Here is a 24,528-nt window from a genome sequence, read left to right as displayed (position 1 = left end):
TAGGATTTACAGCATAAATTGAAGAACACCAGAGTGCTTTGAGTTCCCTTAGTGGGCTTGTTTAATTCAATGATATTCATTCTGTCTGCTTCACAGTCACACATTAATCGGCACTTGTGGTAGACTTATGAAGAGCAGATCTAAATGTGAGTTGCTGAGGCTTCATGTTGTTTGGGCATCTGCTGGATGGTGGGGTGGGGGGATGTCTCACATTTCCAATAAGGAAAAACATTTTTCAAATGCCTTAAAATCAGTAGGGGATGAGGACACGTATGATATGCTGCCATCATTTACTTGGCAATTAGGTTGTAAAGGAGGGGGTACATGCTGATGGACTGCTTCAACAATGACATGATGAATGGCACTGGAGATTCTAAAATAAAATAAAATGAAAAACAAAAACACTTCTTAAAAACCCATATTTAAATGAGTGTATTATATTTTAAAAAGAAGTGGACGTAGGTGCCTGTGGGAGTACACTGTGGTGTAGTATGGAGAGGGCTGTAGCAGGACAAAGTAGCTAAAACAATCCATTTGTTAGAGCTGAATCTGGGCATAGCGTGCTGTGAATTGGAGCAGATTGAGCATCAGCAGCAGCATCAAATGTGGTAACGAAGAGCATCTGGTCCACCTGAGCCCTGTGCACAGCCACAAGCTACACAGACTGATATGGGAACCAAAATGGAAAATGTTCACATAGTTCATGTAAAAATGGTAGCAGCTGTGTTTGATGTCTGCAAATTTCTGGCCAAAATGTAATTATACATTCACCATCTTCAGATGTTTGTAATGAAATAAACTCTTATTTTCTTACCATGCATGGTCCTGATGCACTCAAAGCCTTGAAAATCCCACAGCTTGATAGTCATGTCTGCAGAGCAGGATGCTAGCAGTTTGCCAGTGTGGTCAAATGAGATGTCCTGCACCGAATCTGTGTGGCCTTTCAGTGTGCGTTCAAAGTCTCCTGTCTCATAGTCCCACACCTTAAGAAAAGACCATATTCATACATTATCTTTAGAGGAACATGCAAGTGCTATTGACAGACCCTCCTAACTGCAGTCTGGGAGCATGAGTTATGACTTATGCAGTTAATTTCAAACTGAATCCCATTTCAAACCCTAGCAAAGCCCCCAAATGTCACATCATCTGTGTCCCCATGCCCCCACTTTCTCAGCTGAGCAGCCTTAACAAGCTGAGAAAACCAAGCTGCCCAGGAAAGTCACATTACAGCCTTAACAAGCGGTTACACTGACGTAGAGTTATTAAAAATAACTCTGTTTCTTTGTCATACGATTTAGAGCCCGTATAGGCCTACCACTCTGTGTCAAATTAACGAATCATGACGCACTAATGCTGCTAATAGCAAAGATTCATGTGCCAGGGTGCCACTTAAAGTTACAGTCAGACCTGATAAAAGCCAAGAGACAATTTATAATGCCAGTTGGAGTGCAGACACAACCTGGAGTGACCCATTGTAAGCCTGATTTCCTAGTATGAGAAAGCTGTTGCATCTCCAGCTTTCAAGCAGACAGACGGTTTGTCACAAAAGGATAAATCCTCCTTGGTTCCTCTCTTGGGGTGGGGATTTGGGGCAGACGGTGACAGGAGATCCCCAACTCTCTTCTCCCTCCTCCCCTTAGTTCTTCAGCCTTCCACCCCCCAATGAAGCTACAGACAGTGCAGATGGCCATAAGGTACAAAGTGCATGGGTGGGAGTTTATTCTGGCAAGGATCAATGCAGTTCTTGTGTTTGGAGTTGCACCAGGTCTAACAGTGTGCATGTATTTAACTGTTTTAAGCAGCAGCATCTAATCCACACACACAATTCATGCTACAGGACTCCCACTGGCATTTTTCCAGGGTATTTATTAAGCTGCTGCCAAAAAAAACCTTGCCCAATTTCATGATGAGTAGTAGTTTACATCCTTTCAGAGAAAATGCCTTAGATCTTTGTCATTCAAAAGCCAACAGTAATGCAAAGACTTTCACTGTAGGCCCCTTTCATGAAGTAAGCTAGAGTAAACTGACACTCAAGCTCTTTGCCCTTGTTTAAATTAACCTAGCCTCTGGCTGACATGTCTGAGTGAGCACAGATCAGGAGATGCTAATTTACATACTGTGAAAGGTTAGAGCTGAGCTCAAGGTAACATCTTGCCATGCAAATATCAGCCACTTTAGGCCCCATCCACACGGAGACGCGTTTAGCTGTATACGAATAAATTTTGTATCATATAGGTGTTTCATCCAGATGGATCCAGCGTCACCCTTGCGTTTTCATGTGGACAGTGAACCAATATATTTTCTGAAACGACGATGTCATCAGCTCACATCTCGCCCCTAGTCAGACACCGTTATGCCATGTAACAGCGACAACAACAATAAAAACGTCTGACTACATGCTTGTGTTCGTGCTGCTTCTTTGCCATGTTCATCTTGTGTAGGTTTGTATACAGCGCGCAAGGTTTATGTGCATACTGCAGTTTCTTTGTCATCTGACGACAGGTTCATTAGCAAGGTGAATATGTCAGTCATGCTGAATGATTAGGGCAAACAAAATAAATCACCTCTTTAACAAAATAGCATTTCTGATTATTAGGCATTACATTCACGTGCAATAAGCTTATTAGTTTGTGCTTCTCAGCATCAAGAGCACAAGGCCTACTGCCCAGTTTAAAATTTAACAGAGTTATTCAAAAGGAGAAAACAAGGACATGCGGGGAGTCAGGCCAGGCCACAGAGAGACAAGGCAACCACATAAAGAGGTGCAGGAAAGCAGAGCTGAATTTTAGATTTGGGCCACAGCTCTGATCCTTCTGAGGGATGGATGGCTCTGATGGTGGGTAGTCATACTGGGGCAGCTACGGCTTTTAGTGCAAGATAAATGAGGCAGGATGCTGGAGGGTGGGGTTGTAGAAAGAAGGAGGGGTGGCGCTGGAGTAGGAAGGATTCCTGCTGTTTGGGTGTAGTTGAGGAGGAAATGTACATTTGTCTCTTATTGTCTCATGAATAATGCATACAGAACAAACAGCTTTAGAGTGGCATTATGCAGTGAGGCTGCAAAAATAGACCAGAGACAAACCATGGAGTTTATACATGGAATTGAGGGATCCATAGATGATAGAGATACTGTGTAATCCAGGGCGTGTCTTCAAAGGAGAGCAGAGGACATACACAAACTCTCATAGAAAGCAATGGGATTTGAATGAAAGCCCAAAACAACCTTTTTTCAGCCAATATTAGATTATCTTTGAAAATTTGTTTCCACTCAAGATTTACATTCGAACACCTTATTTTGAATGACTAAAGGTCAGTGAATATGTACAAAACCAGTTTATACCAAAAGTAACTCTACCCTAAATATTTTTTTCCTCTAAACATAATCACATATTTTCCTCCCAGCAAGTTTGATACAATGGGTGTAAAAATGTAGCTCATTTTTGTCTTATTGGATTTGACCATTTGGTTCACCTAAATCCTGTGGCTGTAACATAAGAGATACAGCTCAGTTTGTAAACTGACCCCCCACGTGTGATGCCAGCCGCTCTGTCACACATAAAGCGCAGAGCACAGGCTAGCCTCAGTCTGTGCCTCTCACACACAATATTAACAAGGCTTTTTTACATTGTGATTTTATCCATGTGGCTACAAACCAAATACCTCCCACAAGGACAATAACAATTGATTGACCGAATTGTCAAAAAGCAAAACAATGAGATTTATTCTTATGCAGCAGCAGTAAATAATAACGATTGTATGCAGAGCTTAGGAAAATATTTAAGCCTGACAAACAGTAATGTGAACCATAATAAACACCAGGGCTACAGCTACGTACTTATAGTCCTTCACAGACAGAGCGGAGAACCTCTCATACTGAAGCCACTAGCTCAGTTACAACATGGTGACAAACAGACTGTGACAGTCAAAGGTCCACCAGACTTTACCCAAAGAAAAAGAAAGTCTGACAGCCTCTTCTTATGGCTCTGAATACCAGATCAATATTGCTGTCCATATGAAAGCGGACTGACAGTTTTGAGTATGAGAAGGGCAAATCTGAGTGTGAATGTGGACTATCTGGGGGCAACAAAAGCACTACAAAGATTGAATATGAAACGAAGAAATTATGCTCTTAAACTATCGAATACAGACAGAAATAAACCCCCATAGGCAACACCTTCAACTCACTGCTCTCTCACTGTGCTGTATTCTTTCAGTGTTCTGGGACAGAGGCTCCTAGCAAATTTGACACAAAGGAGTCACATGACAAAGTGTGTGTCCTGCAGAACCTCAGCTCTCTTTGAGGGCTTGAAAACCCTGACAAAACACTGCTTAAACCTCATTTCAAACAAAAAAAAGATGAACATTACTCCCCCCTCTTATTTGAACACAACCTCTGCAACAAATTCGGAGGCAAACTGTCACTGCCAGCAGGACTGACCTTTATTGTTGCATCCTCAGAAGCCGATACCATGACACTGAAGACTGGGTGGAAGATGACACGGGTGACAGGACTGCGATGGCCACTCAGCGCGTACCTTTCTGGTGGGCGTGGAATCCACTCTTTGGGGTCACGCTTCTGACTTACAGGGCCACCCAAGGTGATTTCCTCTTTAGCTTCATTCAGTTTGGATTCAAGTTCCATCACCTGCCCAGAGTGCCCAAATAAAACTTGAAAAGTGTAGATGCAGAAAAACATTCAGAAATATGCACACATAACTCCACTAGTGACCATTAAACATCAGCTTTAAAAGGGCCTTTAAGTTTGCTGAAGTATGTGTTTTAAACAAGTCATATTAAGGGCTGAGATCATGCCTGACTTGATAGCATTATAGTGGAATCAGCAGTACTGTCATGAACCATTCACAAGACTACAATCCCCACAAGGATTCTTTGATGAGGAAAAACACCACAAACCTTCTTTTGTAATCTGATGACTGAGGTCCATTTCTTTTCCAAAAGGCCAGCATACTTCTTATCCAGTTCTTCATTCTGTGAAGAAAGGGGGGCAGAAATAAAAGGATATAAGGCAAATGGGTGAAGGAAGCCCATCAAAGTCATGGTCTGAGCATAACTGGTGAGGCCTGTGGGAGGGTGGCCAGCTGGGGTGACACGCTGAGGTCTTTGACTATACTAAGAAGGAAAAGGAAATTATTTACACACCCCTCATAGACCAGAGACTGCCAACCTACTGTACATTTAACACACACAAACTACTCACACACAAACACACACACCCTAGTGTTAATCCTCCTGACACAAGCTAATCTCCAGCAGACAAGAAAGGCTTAGGCAGCTTATAGCGTGCACACTCGGTGCTGGAGGCAGCGGTGGAAGTTAACTTGTGGCAGTCCTGGCAGGCAGAACCCTGAGTCCACTTGCAGGCTAATACCCTGAGCTGGACGCTACCTTTTACATAACAGACTACCTGGCACATGCAGCCTTTGTCTGACTGCCAGGAAAGAAACAAATCAATGTATTGGCATGTTTTCTATGTTATCACATAAAAAAAAATTAAAAAGGGTGCTACAAATAAAGAATTGTATTCTGTACTGTAGGCACAACAAACAGTTGATTTTATTTATTTATTTTGTTTTATTTAATTATTTGCCAAAACTGTTTTTATTTAAGAAGGCTTTAGAGGCTGTGATTTTTCAATATTAAAAAAATATTACAATGACAAACATTTTAAAATATTAAGGACATTTCCTCAAATGCAAGTAAAAGAGGAAAAACAGATGAGAAGGAACAAAAGTAGTTTTTGTCTCGTGTATTCTTATTCTGCAAACCAAATCCAACAGTTTTAGTGCTACTGTTTGTTTATCAATGCCTTGAGGCTGTTACTAACTACCAAAGTATCAAAAACCCACACTGACAGACAGCCACAAATCAGTCAGTGAGGGAGAAAATTAGTGCTGTGCTCCAATTTCACAGCTAGCTCCTCAGCGTTGGCTGGAAACAAAAGCAGACATCCTGGAGGTGTGGAGATTTGCAGGCAACACCGACACCTATATTTAACACCTCTCAAACGCAAGGGGCGATTCCTCAGACTAACATGAGGTGCATAAAAAGACTTGCACACTACAGAAAAAAGAAGGAGAAGGCAAAAGGCGAGACAGAAGCAGAAAAAGAAAAGGGAACCCGGTTTGGACAAGTCTGCTATCATCGAATCTGCCATCTGTCTGGACACGCACGCACACAAACGACAAGTGCTAGACTAATGCAGCCTACGAGTATATTTGTAGTGGGTAATGCATGTGTGTATGCATGCAGGTATGGACAGTACATTTTCTTTCTTTACATATCCCTTAGCCTTAAGCTTAAAACCTGTTACTCCATTAGCCACACAAAGGGCTGGAGTAAAGTACATTTGACAAGTACATCTGAAAAAAATAAATCTAATCACACTTAATAAACATTAAAAAAAAACAGAACAAGTGGGACAATATGGTCTCAGGTAAATGGTGCTAAAAATCACATGGTGCCGCGAAGGTGTGGGTTTGGCTGAACACCCAACCGGGTGCACCAATTCCCCCATGCCATTCATCTATTATTCAGCTGCATCCATAGGGCTGCCAATGAGAAAAAGTCTGGAGGAAGAGTGAATAAAGACAGGGGAGAGGGGGGTGGGGTGTGATGTAAAGGCAAGGTGAAAGAAGAAGTGCTACAGAGAAGCAGAGAGGATAAGAGTGAGATGAAAAAGAGTCTTTGATGTAAAGAAGTGCAGATAAATCAATAATAACATGACAAAGAGGAACAAGTTAACATTTTGCCAGTGAGCACTGAAGCTTCTCAATAAACTTTAGGAGCGCATTTGTTCAAAAAAATGAACATTCCCCCCTCTGTTTTAATTTCAGGGTTGCAGACAACAGCACATTTGCATTCACATTGTTTCTGTCCTTTTTTCCACAGTAGTACAGAGTCACACAGTAATTTGAGCTGAAGGATTTACAATTGCTAGAGTTTGAACTTAAAATGGATAAATTTGTAAATATAAAAGTGCAGGTGTATAGTGCCAAAACAACCGAAATATATTGCTATCTTGTTTTTTAGTTAATACTTTTGTGCATGTTTGGCTCAATAGATAATTATATACCAGTGATATTGAAAATGTAATATTTACATGCGGATAAAATCTTTTCCCCATTTTGTTAGCAGGAAGATGAAGCATAGACCCCCTAATCAGTCAGACTACCCTAATTGGGTGCAGGTGCTCCTGGTCACACTCATGAACATGCTGATTCAAATGAAAAATAAGGTGAAAATCAAGGCATATTGTTTGAATAAATTGGTCTGATTGGTTGTGCGGATGTATGTGTCCATCCTTAATCTACTCACATTATCTAATTCCGCCTCCTTCTTGAAAGTGGAATATGCCTCTTCATATCCATTGGAACGTAGATAATCGGCTATCGCTCGATTTCTGAAACAAAGAGGACCCATAATTAGTTCTCCTGATTAGCAGACAAGATAGTGGTTAAAGTGCCACGAGACACGACAGGAGTACAGGAGTTGCATTTAACAATGCAAAACAAAGAAAGCAAATGAACATGTTGAGGAAGCTAAATTTTTCAGGCTCTTCATAAATTCAGACTGTGTTATCCTGCTTCTAGATATATAGTAAAAACGGTTTGCAGGCATAAAGTTGAACCAACACATAACCCTGCATATAACAATACACAGTCTTTTGCTCCCTCACACACACACACATACACATACAGCCCTCTCTGCCCATTTGGCACAAATGGAGAACACATCTGTCTGGCTTCTATAATGAGCTCTTGTTGCTCTGGGCAAATAATGGGTAGGGATGACTCCCCATGGTGTTGATATGGGGAAATCGAAAGGCAGTGTACAACTCACCATCTACTATATACGCAGAGAAAGACAGACAAATCATAGAGAAGCAGGAAAATCCCTGAACTCAATAAGCTTCTGGCTATTGATATTTTTACTCCAGTCCATCTATTTTTGAGGTATAGGTTTACAGACAAACAAGTGGATATTCAGAGACACCTTCCAGTAAGCTGACACAAAAGATGGTGGGGATGGAGGCAGCAGTGTGTACCTCTTCTACTATTTGAAATATGTGAAGAGAGATGTTCAGATAGCGCAAACAATAGATTAGGCGGGAAGAGCTGAAAGCATGGATAGAGGAGACTGCCTTCATTCTTCCTGATTTGGTCTCCTGGGTTGCCTTAAGGAAAACCTCCCTACACACAGCTAACATACATGCGCACACACATACAGGTCTGGTATACGACTGAAGCCTCAGCAGCAGTTCAATTTACCTAGAGTTATTAATGAGGTTCATGTCAGTTTAAGCAAGATGCTCCAGTGTGTATAAAGCATGATGTACTCTTGTAATTATATTATATTTAGTTTGTTATGCTGATATTTTGATTTGGGGCTGCAGATATTTCAGTATCATCATATATATCGTTTTAGTTTAACCACATTTTTTAAAATATCATGTAATTTTCCAAAATTATGTTCAATGATTACAAGTAATCAATACTATTAGGTGTATCAATACAGTCCAACACAACCCAATAGAACTGTTACCATAAAATCAAGTTTATTTCCTAGAAAGGTCCATTTTTGTGGACCCTGTCATAGGAATGTTAATTAATTGCCCCTTTTTGCCCCTTGATTGGCCTATGAAAATTGGTTAACCAACATAGCTTGTAACAATAAGACCCTTATCTGTTAATCTATTTCCAGTGTTACTTCAACATAAAATGAAAGCATAATGTTTCCAAAGACAGATCATATTTGTGGTCTTCAACTCTTGCAACTCATTGTTTGCAGCATCAGTGGTTCTACGTGTTCAGAGGGTGTTAACCTGGCTAGCATGGTTTAGCTAATATTCTACAGGAGACAGTGCTTAAAAGATAAGGCTGTTGGCTGTGGTCTCTATGGGAAATAAAAAAACAACTGAATTCATGAACAATAAATGCAAATTCTCTAACATTTCTTTGATTCCAGCCCACCTGTGTTTGTGCACAGCAAACCCCACTAATAACACCAGGAGAAGCCAGACAAGCTGTCAACATTGCTTTGAGGTGCCAATATGAAGGGGGTGGAAGGGTACAATCTGTCAGCCCAGCCTGTGCCCCCTGCCCTCTCTGTGTTTTTAGTGCACTGAAACCCTCATCTCCTTCTGCCCACCTGAATCCCCATGACAACAGGAGCAGACCTTATTACAGCTCAAGGTTAACAGGAGGTTACCTACTCCTCTAACAGCCGGCCTGCCACAAGTCTGCAAAACTCGTTGGGAGGGCCGAGGTGTGCTAATATGTCTGGGAAAGTGTATAAACAGGTGAGAAGAACTGAGGCACAGAGGACACTTTGATGTGGTGTGGGTGTGTCAGAGTGCAGAGAGCAGAGTGTTTATGAGCAGGTGTTACAGCAGAGTACCAGAATATCAGAAAGGCAGGTTGGCTCCAAATACCACATGCATGCCAACTAGTCTTAAATGTTATCTATAAGTGATGATCAAGGAGGTGTCTTAATCTCTGGAAAGCCTGGTCAGTGAAGCTAAGAATAAGTCAAATCTGTAGCATTACAATTACAAATATCTATATTCATTTATAAGACAAGATGCTTTTTCTCAAATGCAAAATAGGGTACAAAAATAATACTACATTAATGCTGTGACAGGCACATGTAGCACATGGTAGTAATTGTAAGTCACCTTGATGTAGTTTATATCCAACTTTTATAAGTGTGTGGTATGGCATGCATGTGGAGAAGTTTATATAGTTTTTAATTGTTTTTTGCATAATGTAAGAGCAATAGAGCACATGCAGCCAAGTCATTTGCATAAAATAATTAGAGCTGAAAGAATTAATTGACTGCCAACTCTCAAAAAATTAAGTCAACCATTTTGATTATTAGTTTGAGCCTATCAGTCATTTTCCAAGAAAAAAGGCCCACTATTCACTGGTTCTGGCATCCCAAATGTGAGGGCTTTCATCTGACCATATACAGCATATGTTTGAATAAAACAACAGTATACATCTACTTGGGCTGTGGTAAATTGCAAAAAGGCTTTTTTTTTTCCTGACATTTTTAATAGACCAAACAAACAATAAACTGAAAAAATGATTGCTTAATCAGTTGCCCTAAAATCAAAGTGAACAAAACTAATATGAAGATGTAATACCTATGGTTTCTGTTTCTCAACAAATGCAGTTTCAAACCTATTCACTTTGAAGCAGAGCAGAAGTCGCCAGAGTGGACATCTTGCCACTGAGCCACAGTACTGACACAGCAGACAGCAACACAGAGGACAGACCACTACCCTGCACCCCGACTTCACCTTGGATGTGGCAAACAAACAAAAGATACACCAACATACAGTTTTCAATGTGTAGAGTCCCCGAAGTCTGCAAGGGAACGAGATAGAAAAGAGGGGTAAAGGAGGGAGATGTGTACTAACGTTGACAGGAGGAGACAAAACTGGATGGTTTCCATGGTTACCAGCAGCTCACAGCTAGATGACGTGATGGAGAAATAGTGATAAAGAGGGCAGGGCAAGCAAGTGGACAGGGAGAACTGATAAAAGACAAAAGAACAATAGCATGAAAGCCTGTATTGTAGCGGCACACTTGGTCTACTTCAGTGTGATGAAAAGCTTCCAATGTAAAAACATGATTGAAAATCATGCAGCAGCCATTCAAAAAACTGCAACACGGTCTTTACAAACAATATCATTTAAACCAAAATGAGCTCCACGTGAGTTAAATCAGTGCTGAGGTCAGTCAGACCTCGGGTGCAGCACTATTATGAAGCCTTAATGGAGTGACACAAACCTCGGTTGGGGATGAGAAAGGGGAGGGATGCGTGACTTCATCATTATGACAAGAGAGGGGAGTCAGACAACCAGCATGTCATGCCACTAACATCGCTTCCTTCCAGTAAGTGCTCCATGATTATACACTGTTACATTATTATAGAGATGAGCATTAAAATCTCCACCTACTGACAAACTTTGCTGCGTAAATGAAAAAAATGTGACTAAATTGAATGAGTGAAATATTTAACTGTCTACATTTTAACATGAGAAACCACACCTGGGGGTGATTGGGCCCTCCTGTTTCAAAAACATTGGATTATGGAAATTATCGAACATTTCTAGTTTTATACATTATATTACACATTTCTGGTGTCAGTATAGTTGAATGGATGCATGAAACTGAATACTTTATTTCTAATCAAACACACTACGTAAGTGGTAGATTAATGGATTAGTCCAACAGAAAAATTATGAACTATTTTGATTACTGATTGCTTCATTTATAAAGTAAACAAAATACCAAATATTTGCTGGTACAATCTTCCAAGGATTTTTTTTTTTTTTTTTTTTTAAATATGCGTCCTACACAATATATCTCTATACATATATATGGGAATTTCATGCAAAGCTCACACATTTGAATGTACAAGAAATACAGATTTACAGACTAGTAGAGCAGAAAAATGAATCAGCAGGTAAACACTTAACACATTCAATTTACAATGTATTTAACTAAGAACACATCGAGCACAGCATCCTCACCAGTTTTAGACAGACTAAATGCTTTAATAAATCTGAGAGGAAGCAGGTTTGGCTTGCCTGTCTGTTCTGGCCATTACCCTGTGCCATTTATGTGGGCACAAGGTTAACAAAGAACAATTTTTAGATCAAATGATTTAAGGACTAGGTCAATCTTTCCAAGTGCTGATGAAAGCTTAATGTAAAGAAGCTGAAGCTAAATCCTGAAAGGTCCATAAGCACAAACAAAATTCACCTTCCTATGAATTATTTCAGGGGCATATAGTTGACGGTGTTCTCTTTAAGCACATTGCCCACAATTTTAGACATATATAATTTGTAAATACCTGTACAAACACCTCATAATGAGAAGTAGAAATTTATGGTGGTCTTCAAGATGCTCCAAAAAGCTTACAGAAGTCATATAACTGGTTGTTCTTGGAAATGTTATCCACTAGCAAAGAATGACAGGTGATTTTGTAAAAGAGGCGTGAACAAAAGCTCTGCATTTTTCCCAAGCCATACATTTGTTTGAGTGAATGAACGTCTAAAAACCAGACGTGAACATTTTTTTGTTTCAACCTTAACTGCTGAACGAACCTTAAGATGTCAGTGTTAGTACTCTGTACTAAAAGTATCTGGCAATAAAGAGCAGGAGAGGCACCAGATACGCTAACAAGTCTCATCTCATATCCAGGATGGTCACGTCACAGGTACGCAAAATCAAGGTAATAAAGCTTAAAGAAAATAAATCACTATACTGAAAGGTTCAATGTGTGAAAATTATAAACCAGAGAAATAGAAAGATGAAGACTAGGAAAGAGTTGAAAAAGTTAAGCGGCTGTGTATAGTTTCAAGTTTACTAAAGCAAAAGATAAGAAGATGATCACTGAGACTAGACCACCCCTCACACATACAGAAAGGGGTAATAACATTGATTTTTTTTTTTTTAGTGGCCTAAACCATTTATAGGCAGTAATTAATATCAGGTTGGCACAACCAAGTGTTTCACATTGTAACTTAAAATGGCCACAACAATTAATCGATTTTCAAAATATTTGCAGACTTTTTCTGTCAACTGAGTACTCAATTAAATAGTATTCACTGTGCTGCTGCTCTTACTAAAACCAAGTCCTTTTTATGGGGATGGATAATGAATGCAGACCCTGTTACCATGGCAGTCCCTCTGCATGTGATTCCAAGGCAAGGCAAATATCTGATCCATACTACTGACAGACACCCTGCAGATGCATCTGGACATGTTCAGCATACTGTGCACCAATAGAGGAGATCATAAATTACAAAATGTTTGTGTGCACCATCAACAAATGTCTGTATAAACTGCTACCATCATCCCCAGGAGGCACCTATCACACCCAGACACTGGAGGGCTACCACAGATACAACATAGTCATTTAAAAATGTACTAACCCTAGTCTAGGGGACAAGCAATCAGTACCACTGGACATCATTTTAATCATGTAACCACAGCAGCTTTCTGTACTTTACCTTCCTTTCAGTGATGGGGGGATTTCCATTTTCTTTCTTTTTCAAAAGCAGTAGCCTCCTGCACTGATACGATTTAGGAAACTTCTAATTTGCTGACTCTAAGAAGTAAATACTACCTCCCAGCTACTCTACAACCTGTCTGTTATTAATTTGCATGTGTATGAACAGAAATTATTACAAGGGCAGTAGACAGACATATAAACACAATGACCAAGAAACTTGCACCAGGACACAAAATGAAAGGACTAGCCAGTGAATTAAACCTAACTCATGCCACAGCTTTGACAGCAGACCTTGATGCTGCTTATTATTAAGTCACCTCTATGTCCTCTGAATGGAAGATGTTTTGGGACTTGCTCTGTTATGTCATCACATTCATAGCCAGGAGATGATGGAAAAAAGACAAAAATCACATGAAACACCTTGAAGCCTAAGACATGAAAAAGCCTGAGGCGATTTTCTTTGTAAAACCAGAAAAAGTTCAAAAGCAAAGGCCCATCTGCACACTGGCAGCTACAGGTCTTTCACAGGAGCAGATAGTTTGTTTTCTATGTCTATTTTCACTATACGCCAGCAGGGATGAGTCCCCTGACCCTGGAATGAAACACAAATGCGCTTTCATTGGCAATGCTCATAAAAACAGTGTTGTGAAGATGCTGCGCAATAACAGCATCTGACTGTGTTGCTGACAAAACAAGACTAAGAATATTTCTCTTTTTAGAAACCCTGCTATTACCAGAGTAATAAAACCATTACGCTCTCTTTCAGTAGATCAATATCTACTGAAAAGTCAAAAACAACAACGAAGTTTAAACTACCTTCTCTGGCTTTCTGAAATGCAATGTTCACCCATTATGACTTAAAATAAAAGGAAAAATTTAATGTCAAAAAGACTGACTCTGATGGCACACAGAGTAAAGTGTTCTTATTGAACACAACCTATTTTGTTGTTCTAATACACAAGACTGTGACAAAGAAAGGGGAAGGCCCAATAAAACATTTGCCTGAATATTATCATGTCAATGTTCCCATCATCCTGTCTGCTAGGCTGCTTGGTTCAAAAATCGACTGCTGGGTCTCTAAGCTGGCCTCCCACAATGATGTTGCCAGTTAGGAAATAAGATCTTAACAACACTTTATAGTCGACAAACTCAGTGAGAGCACCAACTGAGCCAAGTGACATCTCCAACAGGCAGAACGCAACAGATGCTTCAATGTGACTCAAGAGGTCCCAAACCAGTTTCCTGTCAGCTATGGTGCCAGAGACTTGGGCAACATAGGAGAAAGGATGGGTACAGAGGGGGGTCCTGGCAGCTTCCTTTGAATAGCAAATAGCATGGAAGATTAGCATTCCAGTGGAGCTCTCCATACCAACAGACCACTCCCACAGTGCTAATCTAAACACTGTTGGGAATGCTAAGAGCCCTTGTCTCATGTGATGTGTTTCTCAAAAACAGAGACAAACCTGGTTGTCTCACATCATATCAACACAAAGCTAAAGAAACTATCATATCCTTTAAATCATCTGGTCCCAATATGCTTCACCAGTCACATAGGGGTAAAATGTTAAGGACTAAAGCTCAGCAAGACATCTCATCTCCTTCTTATGACCTTGTAACTCAGTTGCCTTTAGTTTTTATCCACCGCCTCAGGGGTTAATTACCAAGCCCACAGTCTGAGCAGGGGAAAATTACAGTGCTCCCTCATTATCACAGTCTCTTTCACGCTTCCCATTTGCTTACTATATTCTACACAACACGTGCAGATATTGGTTTGACACATCTGTGGATATGTCAGACACTTTCTACGCAGATTTCAGATATATTGGACACATGGTATCCCTGTGGAATGACTCGAGTACTGACAACGTGTACAGAGCCAGTCCAAGGGGCTTAGTACAACACTTAAGATCAGTTTCAGTTTCTTTTCTTGTGTGTATTTGGGACAAAGGTGGAAGTTAAGCTTCTACTAAGGGCAAAAAATGGCAAATTGTGAATACATCTTCAGGGGTAGGTAGTGGAGATGGAAGATCAAGACATCTGTACTGCAAAACCTCAGGAAAGCTCAGGGACCATCACTAATTTGACTTGAGGGGAACCAAAGTCAAAAATAAACCAAATTTCCCCATCAACTCCCTGATTCAATACTCATCCTTGCCTGGAAGCAAACAGATGTCACAAAAGACAATTGTAACAGGTGTCGCTGCTTTATATGCATCAGACAGTTTTATACACTGTAACTGCTGCTATGCTATTGGGTAGCTTTAAAAGAAACATCTCATTCAGATCAACACAGCAGCAGCTCTACTCATTTGGCCTTCTTAGTCAATTAGATGTGATTCAGAATAAGTGTGGCAGCAAAAAGACTGGCAATCTAATGGATGAAACGTGAGATGTTACTTACATTATCAAAGATGTTATTCTTAGGCTGTGCTGATAATGGTATGGCTATAAGGTCGCGAACATGCAACTGCAATGCCCTCAGCTCATGTTTGGCAGAGGACGGTGTTGCGTGTAATTCCCTACCTCTTTACTATTATCTTTTCACTTGCTGTCTCAAATAAAACACACAAAAATACTTGAAATGCTAGAACAAAAATGTTACTCTTGACTGTAGCTGAGGATTTGTTTTGGCAACAAAAGACATCTGTAGACTTTGGAATCTGAGAAAGTGGAATACTGTATATATTTCTCACTTTTCTGGCATTTCATATACTTACTGATGAATAGATCAATTGAGCAAACAAGTGCCGGTCATTTGCAGCCTCATTCTGTTTAACTCTAGGAAATTGTTTTATGTTTGACTTACACTAGATGGAAAAATAATATTAGAAGAAAAACTTGCAATACTTGGATAATGAAGTTATTTTTTAAGAAACTAAGCCCACTATTTATCTGATATGTTATAAATCAAACAAATGACCCGAGAAAGCAACACAGAACCTTAACAGACGATGGTGCAGCCCTAGTTTGAATGTTGCTCTTCCCTCCTTAGAAAAGCACTTAATCACGTTCATTCCTTCAAAGATGTACAACTGAAGAATGTGGTGGTACTAGACTGCTGTACCTGCATGTGAGCATCACATAAGGCAACAGATGTGCAAAACATCATCTATGTAAATTCACACGTTTTCAATGTTCCACCTTCGTTTCTCAGCCACATGTTGTGAAAAGTGTGTTGGCAACTTACAGTTCATCCCGTTGCCGTTGTGACAGCACCATAGTGACGGGGCAGTGTGGGCGGGGCTGGGAGGGATCAGTTGGTAGAAGGTGAATCTTGTGCAGCTGCTGTGCTCTCCTCAGTCAGGAGAAGAGCGGTGCTGATGCAAGCAACACAGGCGAGAACGACACGTGTACTCCAATGGCAGGCACTTGTTTTTTTTTTCCCCCAGACAAAGACTCAGACCAAGATGAGGGGAATGCAGGAATCTGCCCCCCAAGTAGATGACTCCAGAGACAACAGAAGTCAAGAGCCTGCAAACCAGTCACCAACCAAGTCTACACTGCATCTGGAAAGGAGAGAGGGAGAAACTCAGTATTAGGTGTGCATGACAGATATGTGTTGGGATAAGAAGGTTAACAAGCCAGAGACAAAATCTGAAAACTGTCAGTGGAATAAATAAATAAATAACATAAGCACAGCAGAGTACATGCACCATCATTTTCTACCAGAAAGAGAAAGTGACTCCCAAAGAAACAATTTCCCAGCACTCACCATCAACAATTAAAATAACAGCATAAAATCATCAGAATTTTCATAAAAATAAAGCACTCAATCTGCTTTTTAGCCCCCCTCCTGCTATCTGTATTAATAATCTGTCTCTCATGTCACCTGTCTAGCCTGAGAGCTCTGCTTGTTCTTGCAGCAAATTCCACTCTCCATGTACATAGAAGAGCTGACCCACATTCTCTCAGTAACGTACCTCTCCTCCTCGGTTGCCAACAGAAAAGAAAAACAGGACACAGCCAATTGAGCTTGAGTAACGGCTGTGCTCTTGTCAAATTCCTGTTTCATTATGACACCTTCAAAACTGTCTGGGTGGGCTGAGAATGAAATGACCGTTTTATTAGTGCCAGTGTGAAAATTCATTTATTGTTAAGATTGGAGTGTTAATGGTGAGGTACAACAAAGACTACACTGCATCATAGTCTTGAGGTCTTTGAGGACCAAACCAGGTGCCTTTAGAATACTAACAGAGCTAAAATATACCGTTTGTCTATGGGGACCAGCCTGACTAAATCTCTGCCAGACCAGGTACACACAGATTGAAACTAAGCCAATTTACATACTTTTGGAGACCTGAAATGAACTTACAAAAAGTACAAGGCATAGACATCTTGACACGTGTGCAGGAGAGAGTGTGTTAGATTTGCTGCAAAGGAGAGGGAGTAATAAAGAGAGCAGTCATACATCTGAAGCAGGAATGAGAACTGGAAAGACCCCAAAATTCACACATTCTTCATTTCAGCTGACGATGTAGGAGTGATGCTACCACAATGGAAAATTACTCCTTTTTATTCCTGCTATCATATGCACAGAAGAACAAAGCAAATTAGAGAGTGCAGCCCTTGTGGGTTCAGAATATAATATGTAATATTATATTCTGAACCCACGAAGGGTGCACATATACATTTGACCTACCAGGCACCAAGAGCACATTCAGCTGTAGCGTTTGCTTATTTATTCACCTATTTGACATTTTGACAGTACAGAAAAACAGTGCAACAGCAAGTAACCTAATATAGCCAACAGCTAACCTCTGGACCCTGATGTCACCACCTGACAGAGGCCCAAATGTCATCTTATCTTTGACTGTGTGGATTACAGCATGCAGAGGGTTTCTGGCCGCTCCCTAACACCTCAGTCGTAAACTCACGTACAATAAGATATAGCTAAATATGGCTCTTTCTAAAACTCCACTTACAAAACTTCCAATGAAGCCATGCACATTCTACATCAACTTGTACAACGCCTATCGTGTGTGAAATTAGGTCATTTACTATATATTGATACTTCCCTCTGTGTTGCTGGTAGCTGTCATCGTTGTGTGTATCCATTAATGTGTTAAACTCCACTCTCAGTAAATCTCATTTGAGGCCTCAGTATTGAGCAAAATGTTTGCACAATCACATAATCAGGCTAATTGGTTCAGCACAAAATGTGGTTTTGTCTTGATGGTGGGGGAACGGGCTGCCACAGTGCATCTACAAATCTGCCCTTGACAGTTAATAACGGTTATATGCCTTCCTCTCATTGATCGTCTAGTCTTTGTGTAGCAGTATAAATGATACAATAAAGGGTCCCTTACAGCAATGATGCTGACTGCTTTGAGAGATGCTTAATTTACTGATGAGTGTAGGTTATGTGTTGTTAAATTGCCATATTTAATGCACAATTAAAACATCCTCTGCATGTCAATTTAGGAATTGAACAACTGTGTGCCAAGTCCAAATTGTAATGAACCACACCCACTGTAACACTGTGTACAAACTTGGTTTTCATAAAGTCAAGCACATGAACCGGACCTATATGTTTAAAAATGTAATGTGCAAACCCTGCAACTGCAACAGGATAACCATGTAAGAAAACATCGGAGTAGCATGGCAGCAAATCTTTCAAAAAGAGTTAAAGAAAAAAAAAAAAAAAAAAAAAAAAAACTTTAATTCTTACTAAAATCTGACAAACATTTAGTCTGTTTAGTTTAAAATCAACATACATGTATCACTGAATCTGATCACCTTTAAAAGACCACAAACATTCAAAGTAATCAGACATCCAGACAAAAGGTAACGAGGCAGCAGCACCATATTACAACCTTGCTTTACTGCACCTGCCAAATAAGACAGACTAGGTGTGTGTACAACATGCTAAATAATCAGCACTTCCATGTCTGAACAAAGAAACATGACCCAGGGGAATGCAGTGCTAGAGCAGAAAAATAAGTCTAAAGTAAAACCTAGTGTGAAATAGTTTCCCCAGCAGCTCATCACAAAAATACCATCACAGCCCTGTTGACAATGCTGACAGTTATCACATCACTGTCGCCTCAGATTCACAGCTCAGAGTTTTCTACTGGTGTCTTTGTGTCATCATTCTCTTTCAAAAGCAAACCGCTGGAATCTGGAATGTCTTCATTTTCTGTTGGTGACTTCTCCTTCATATCACCATTGTCCTGGGAAAGTTATGTCATAATCATGCTTGACTGGCTTTAACAAATAAAATGAAGCATTTCTGAAAAGCTAAAGCATCCTAATGAATGTAGATAGAGCTAAATTCCCAAAGGTGACATGAAAATACCAGTAAAGGTGGCATGGCATTTCTTTCAGGGCACTTTTTGAACTATGTAGAGTAAGGTTGACAAACTGTTTTCTGCATGTCCACAAATCTCATCTCCAGCTGAGCACAACTTTCACACAAAAACTCCAGGTCAATAAAAGTTGCATGCGCAGTGCAGGAAATTGCCATAATTTTTTGTTGACATTTCTCAAACATGTTTTATATTAAATTGTAAGAATGCATGTTTTGGACATTAAATAACAGAGCCTTAAACCTGGCCAACAGCAACACAATGTTTTCTTTCTTCAACAGTTTTATTATTTGATCCATTGACATGTCATAAATATGCAAATCAAAATAAAGACATAATGGGAAAGTTGTTGAGCCAACATATTTACTAGATATTTAAGCAAATACAATTACATGGAGTGGAGATTACATTTTTGTACAAGATCTTTCTTAGTAACTTTGGTTTCTGCAGTAACATGCTATCAATATTTTTATTAAGATGATTATGTAGCAAATGTCCCTGTGAGGACACAGATATGCATAGTAATTTGCCTACAGTGCATCATCTATGTCTGCAAAGTTGCCAGTAAGACTGTTTTAGTCAGTACTTACACAACAACCCTATTATTCTGCTCCTGATCAGTGTAGCCCAGACAACTGCTATAAAACATGTGCTTGTAGTTTATCTGTTGCTAAATTACTTACCCACAAAGTTAACTATGGTAAGGCTTATCAATGGAAGATATCAGCCATTAATTTAACAATGTTATTCTTCGTGGGGAGGGTAGCAGTAAATGTATTGGCCCAAACCTAAAAACAAATTTTTTCCAAAACTTAATTCCAAAAAAAGTAGTGGTCACGTTATAATTGAGGACATGACAATAACCTGTTCACAACAGATACTCTTTTTAAGTATAGCACGGTCTTCTTACAGGCATTATGGGTTGTTTATAGCTAATGCAGCTAGACTGTGGAAAAGTTGTGACTTATTTATTTCTGTAAAAAAAAAAAAAAATTAGTGACTGATATCATCAACATTTTTAAACTTTTAGATACAGAAATTAGTATTGGCTTAATTTTATACAATATCAGTCAGGCTGTACTGTCGATAGCTTGTTACATGTGCAAGGACAGATTAGTAAATCTACCAAAGAAGCCAACAAACAGCTCAAAGCTCAAAGGAACAACAAAGCAGTCACATGCCCAAACCAAGCCCCACAAACCAAGCCCCACAAACCAAGCCCCACAAACCAAGCCCCACAAACCAAGCCCCACAAACCAAGCCCCACAAACCAAGCCACACACACACACACACACACACACACACACACACACACAAAAGATGGAAACAACGCAATCAAGATTAGATAGCCCCTGTCATTAACATGCTTGAATTAACAATTAGCTAAAAGGAAAGGTCTATCAGACTTTCAGTTATACAAGTCATTATGCCAACCATTTTAACTGGTTGCCAACACTAAAATCAATACTCTCTAGAGCATGTTACTAGTTATTTTTATGTTGCATATCAACAGTGTCAGACATTTGCTCATAAATTCTAAAAAGTATTTGCCAAAGAGGACACTTGCCGGCTGACAGGCAGCTGCTGGTGGCAAAGTAGAGTAACATGGGTATCTGTCCTTCAACCTGCCACTGATAAACATAAACAGACTTGCATGCTCATTATTGTCTGTGACACAAAATAAAAAGAAGGCCTCTTGGCCTGTACATTTCACTCCTTCCAAGCTTTACTTAGCTTTACTTTTACGAGATTTATGCCCTAAAAGATCTGTGACTGTCCATTGCTTTACTCTCCTGTCGATGAACTTGAAACAAGCGTCAGCAAACAGCACACTGAAGCTTTCTATTGCAGTGATGTACAGTCAGTGATACTGTGTTTCCATTGCCGACAATACTGAATAGAGCCTGGTTGCTTAGATGCACTTATTCAAATCAAACTGATAAAACCTGGGACAGACTAAGAACACTTTCAAGAGGGGAAAAAAAAAAAAACAGCTGACTGCTTTCAGTGACTATTTCTATCACCGTGACTGAGAAATATCTGTATTTAACAAAAAAGTGGGCTGCTGTTCTCATATGAGCCCCTTTTCCAAGCAGTCCAAAACAAAAAATGAGAACATAAACTAAAATTTCAGTCCATTTCATGTGGTGTGCCACCAGGGCTTTCACAGAGCAAGTCACAGAAGCAGATTTAGTCTGATAGAAACAAGACTGGCTTTAATATGAGTAAAATGTGCCTCTCTAACAAAATATAAGTGACCAACACTACTACAAAGCATCTAAAACTGGGAGGAAATCTTAGGTATGTCCATTGTGACCCACCACAAGTAACAAACGTTTAAGCTACTCCAATCAAATCTATTCAGTAACATCTTTAAGGCAGAGCCATGTTTGTGGTTTTGGTAGATTTGCATTTTGCATTAGATTCACATTTGAGTGAGGAGACAGTGTCTTTTTGACTCTGAGCATTGTTTTCAAAAAACAATTTCATCCCTATCCCATAATACCAGCTGAGCAGCAGCAGCAGCAAAAGATGTAGCTGGGTAAAGTAGACCAGGCAAGGCTCCTTGCTTCAAACAATACTTTATATCCAAAATCAGACCAAAGTTGTCCAAAATAACAAGAAATCAGTGCACAGCCTTGTGATCCACTGCTGCCATGATATGAAGTCATTCCAGTGCAAGCACTTATTTCATGAATCTGCCATACATCCACACAATAAGACAGAAAACATGCACAGGGGAAACAAGGCAGATACATGAGCACTGGCAAGACGCAATTCATACAAACTAATCGTCTTGCATGTGCTCCACCCTGATTTTCCAACACAGAGCCAACAAACGGCACGAAGCAGAGATGATGAGAGCTTCAGCTGCAGCATCCAACAGCATGACAAGCAGGGGGAACAAGACTGAGGAGCATGCCATGTTGGAAAGCTACAACAGAGCTGTCTGATGCTCACTTTTAAATTACATCTGCACGACAAATATCCAATGCAAACCACACGACGAATATCATTGATGGACCTACATCAGGCCACGTTGGATACAGAGGTGATCTAGCTGCAGCGCCGATTAACAACAAAACATTCACAGTGTGACAGAAAAATAGGTTTAAAGAGTTACCAGTCGCAGAGCTAGCACCAGACACCAGCTGTAACATCGTCCCACCTAGTGTCACATTTGATTGTGTAACAGTTAGTTTTTCTGCTTCAAACTCCGCTAATCACTGGTTGTTACTAACTTGGGATGAACGCCTATCAACAGTAATTTATGCTGGCACAGGCATACCCGACTCACTCACATGTTTTCCATGTGACCAGGGATATATAACGGCTTGGGTCGACCTGCCAGCCGGTAACTTAATGTTATCCGCCCGGTTATCGTTGGCTAATGTGAGCTAAAGTTAACGTTAGCCAAGTTAGCTTCCCGGCAATGCAGTCACAAAGTTAGCTCGTACACCAACTCTAATTAAAATTACAGTCTCGCACTATGCTTTCAAGCTCACGGAGTTATAATTAAGGCAACGCTAACCACCCCGAATAACAGGACATGCCGTGGTCTGGACTCGGGGTAAACTCCGGCTCGTTACCTGCTGCTTCGCTCCCAGCGGCCTATCCGCCATTTTGAGACATAAAAAGGAGGTGCACAAATTACAGCCACATCGTCATTTTCCCAACCTAACGCCACATTCCGACGACACCAACCGGCTTCACGTTTTAAAACAATTTGAACTCACCCTATGTTTCCTGCCCGTGAATATCCCCGGCGATATCACGACCCGAGAGGGCGTGAAATTTCCGCTGCGAACTCTGATCTTGTGATGCGGAGCTGAGCTGTCGCCTTCAACCGGGCGCGCGCTCCAAGCTCGCGTTCACGCTCTGACGGGAGCGTGCACGCCCTTGATAGAAAAGAAAAAACAAGCACATTGTTGTTTTATATGATTTACACAGTTAACTCTTACAAGGCTTCTCATCAGAAAAGGTTGACAAGTAGATATTATTTGATTGTGTATAAGTCCCGGATTGGTTTGAAACTGGGATATGTTTAGATGTGACATATAATCAGCCTGCATTATAAAATGAACTGTTGTATAGATCCACCTCAATCATAATAATCCAAAACACACTGCTTCAGGACCCACTTTGAGTACTTTTAATACTTTAAGTAAATGCTGCTGCTAATGCATTTCTATATCTACTACTAATAAATTCTGGGAGTTTTGCAGTGGTATGATGGTGCATGAGTTATCAAACTCCCAAACAAAACGTTTACTATTCTATCTTATTAATTTTTATTAAAAAAACGACTTAGACCAAAATATAATTAGGTTGTCACTCTGTAAAAAGCAAAACACAAATACCACACATAATCAAGAGAAGTGGACTCAAATACTCAGCCTAAAAAGCCTTTGTGCAAAAAATAAATCATCAGTGGAGAAAACACAAAACCCTCTGACAGTTATCTTGGGCATCAGAAATAATAAATTCAGTATGACCAGTGTGCAGGAAAGAGATTATTTGTATTTTGGTGTAAAGACAAATGTTTCCCCCCCCCCAATGTAAAGACATTTTGTTTGCAGTTGTTCATTTATTAATTAGTTTGAGCGCTTTGTAACAGTTATTTTGCAGATGATCCATCCATCCATAGTAAATGCAACTAGTATATTTTCTAATTATACATGTAAATGAACATGCTGTGGTTTTTGTATTATTATGCCATGTCACCTCAGATGCTACTGACTAATATTAACAGCTAAAACTATTCAAAACGAACAGTAGTGGCAAACAGTAGTGTGGTTATGAGATATTTCTATATCAAGTAATTAAAACACCCAAATAATAGGTTTTGCTGTTAGGGCCTCATCAGGTTCAGATCATCTTTAACACACTGTAATTTTTGATCACATGACTGATACTCTGGGAAAAATAGTTAAAATTTTAAGTCCCTTTTAATTCTTTGCCTATTGAATTTGTATGTCCTAGCACTGCAACATCTTCTCACGTTTACGTCAATTTACGCTATGTCCTTCAAAACAAGGCAAATATTAGTGTGCCACCTTATGGATCCTGCTGGTATTATTGCTGAGCAAAATTTAGAACAGGGAGAAAAAGGATCAAAGATCTCAAGTTAAAACAGAAAAGAAATTGTAACACAAGAAACCCAGAAAAACAAAATCAA

At 39.9% G+C, this 24,528-nt stretch overlaps 1 protein-coding gene across 1 annotated transcript in view; it reads right to left on the bottom strand.

Annotated features, from left to right (window-relative positions):
- The window catches only part of LOC113138521 (lissencephaly-1 homolog), a 31,072-nt gene extending 7,857 nt beyond the window's left edge, over positions 1–23,215 (bottom strand). The window contains exons 1-6 of the mRNA XM_026321041.1: positions 23,087–23,215; positions 16,232–16,550; positions 7,333–7,417; positions 4,912–4,986; positions 4,436–4,642; positions 815–983 (exon numbers count right to left, since the gene is read on the bottom strand). Coding sequence (XP_026176826.1) covers positions 815–983; positions 4,436–4,642; positions 4,912–4,986; positions 7,333–7,417; positions 16,232–16,263 — 568 coding nt within the window. The 5' untranslated portion in view covers positions 16,264–16,550; positions 23,087–23,215. The remainder of the gene's footprint in view (positions 1–814; positions 984–4,435; positions 4,643–4,911; positions 4,987–7,332; positions 7,418–16,231; positions 16,551–23,086) is intronic.
- Positions 23,216–24,528: the final 1,313 nt, after the last annotated feature.

This window comes from Mastacembelus armatus, chromosome 13 (assembly GCF_900324485.2).
Source record: "Mastacembelus armatus chromosome 13, fMasArm1.2, whole genome shotgun sequence".
Classification (NCBI taxonomy): domain Eukaryota; kingdom Metazoa; phylum Chordata; class Actinopteri; order Synbranchiformes; family Mastacembelidae; genus Mastacembelus; species Mastacembelus armatus.
This window is presented reverse-complemented; position numbering and strand designations above follow the sequence as displayed.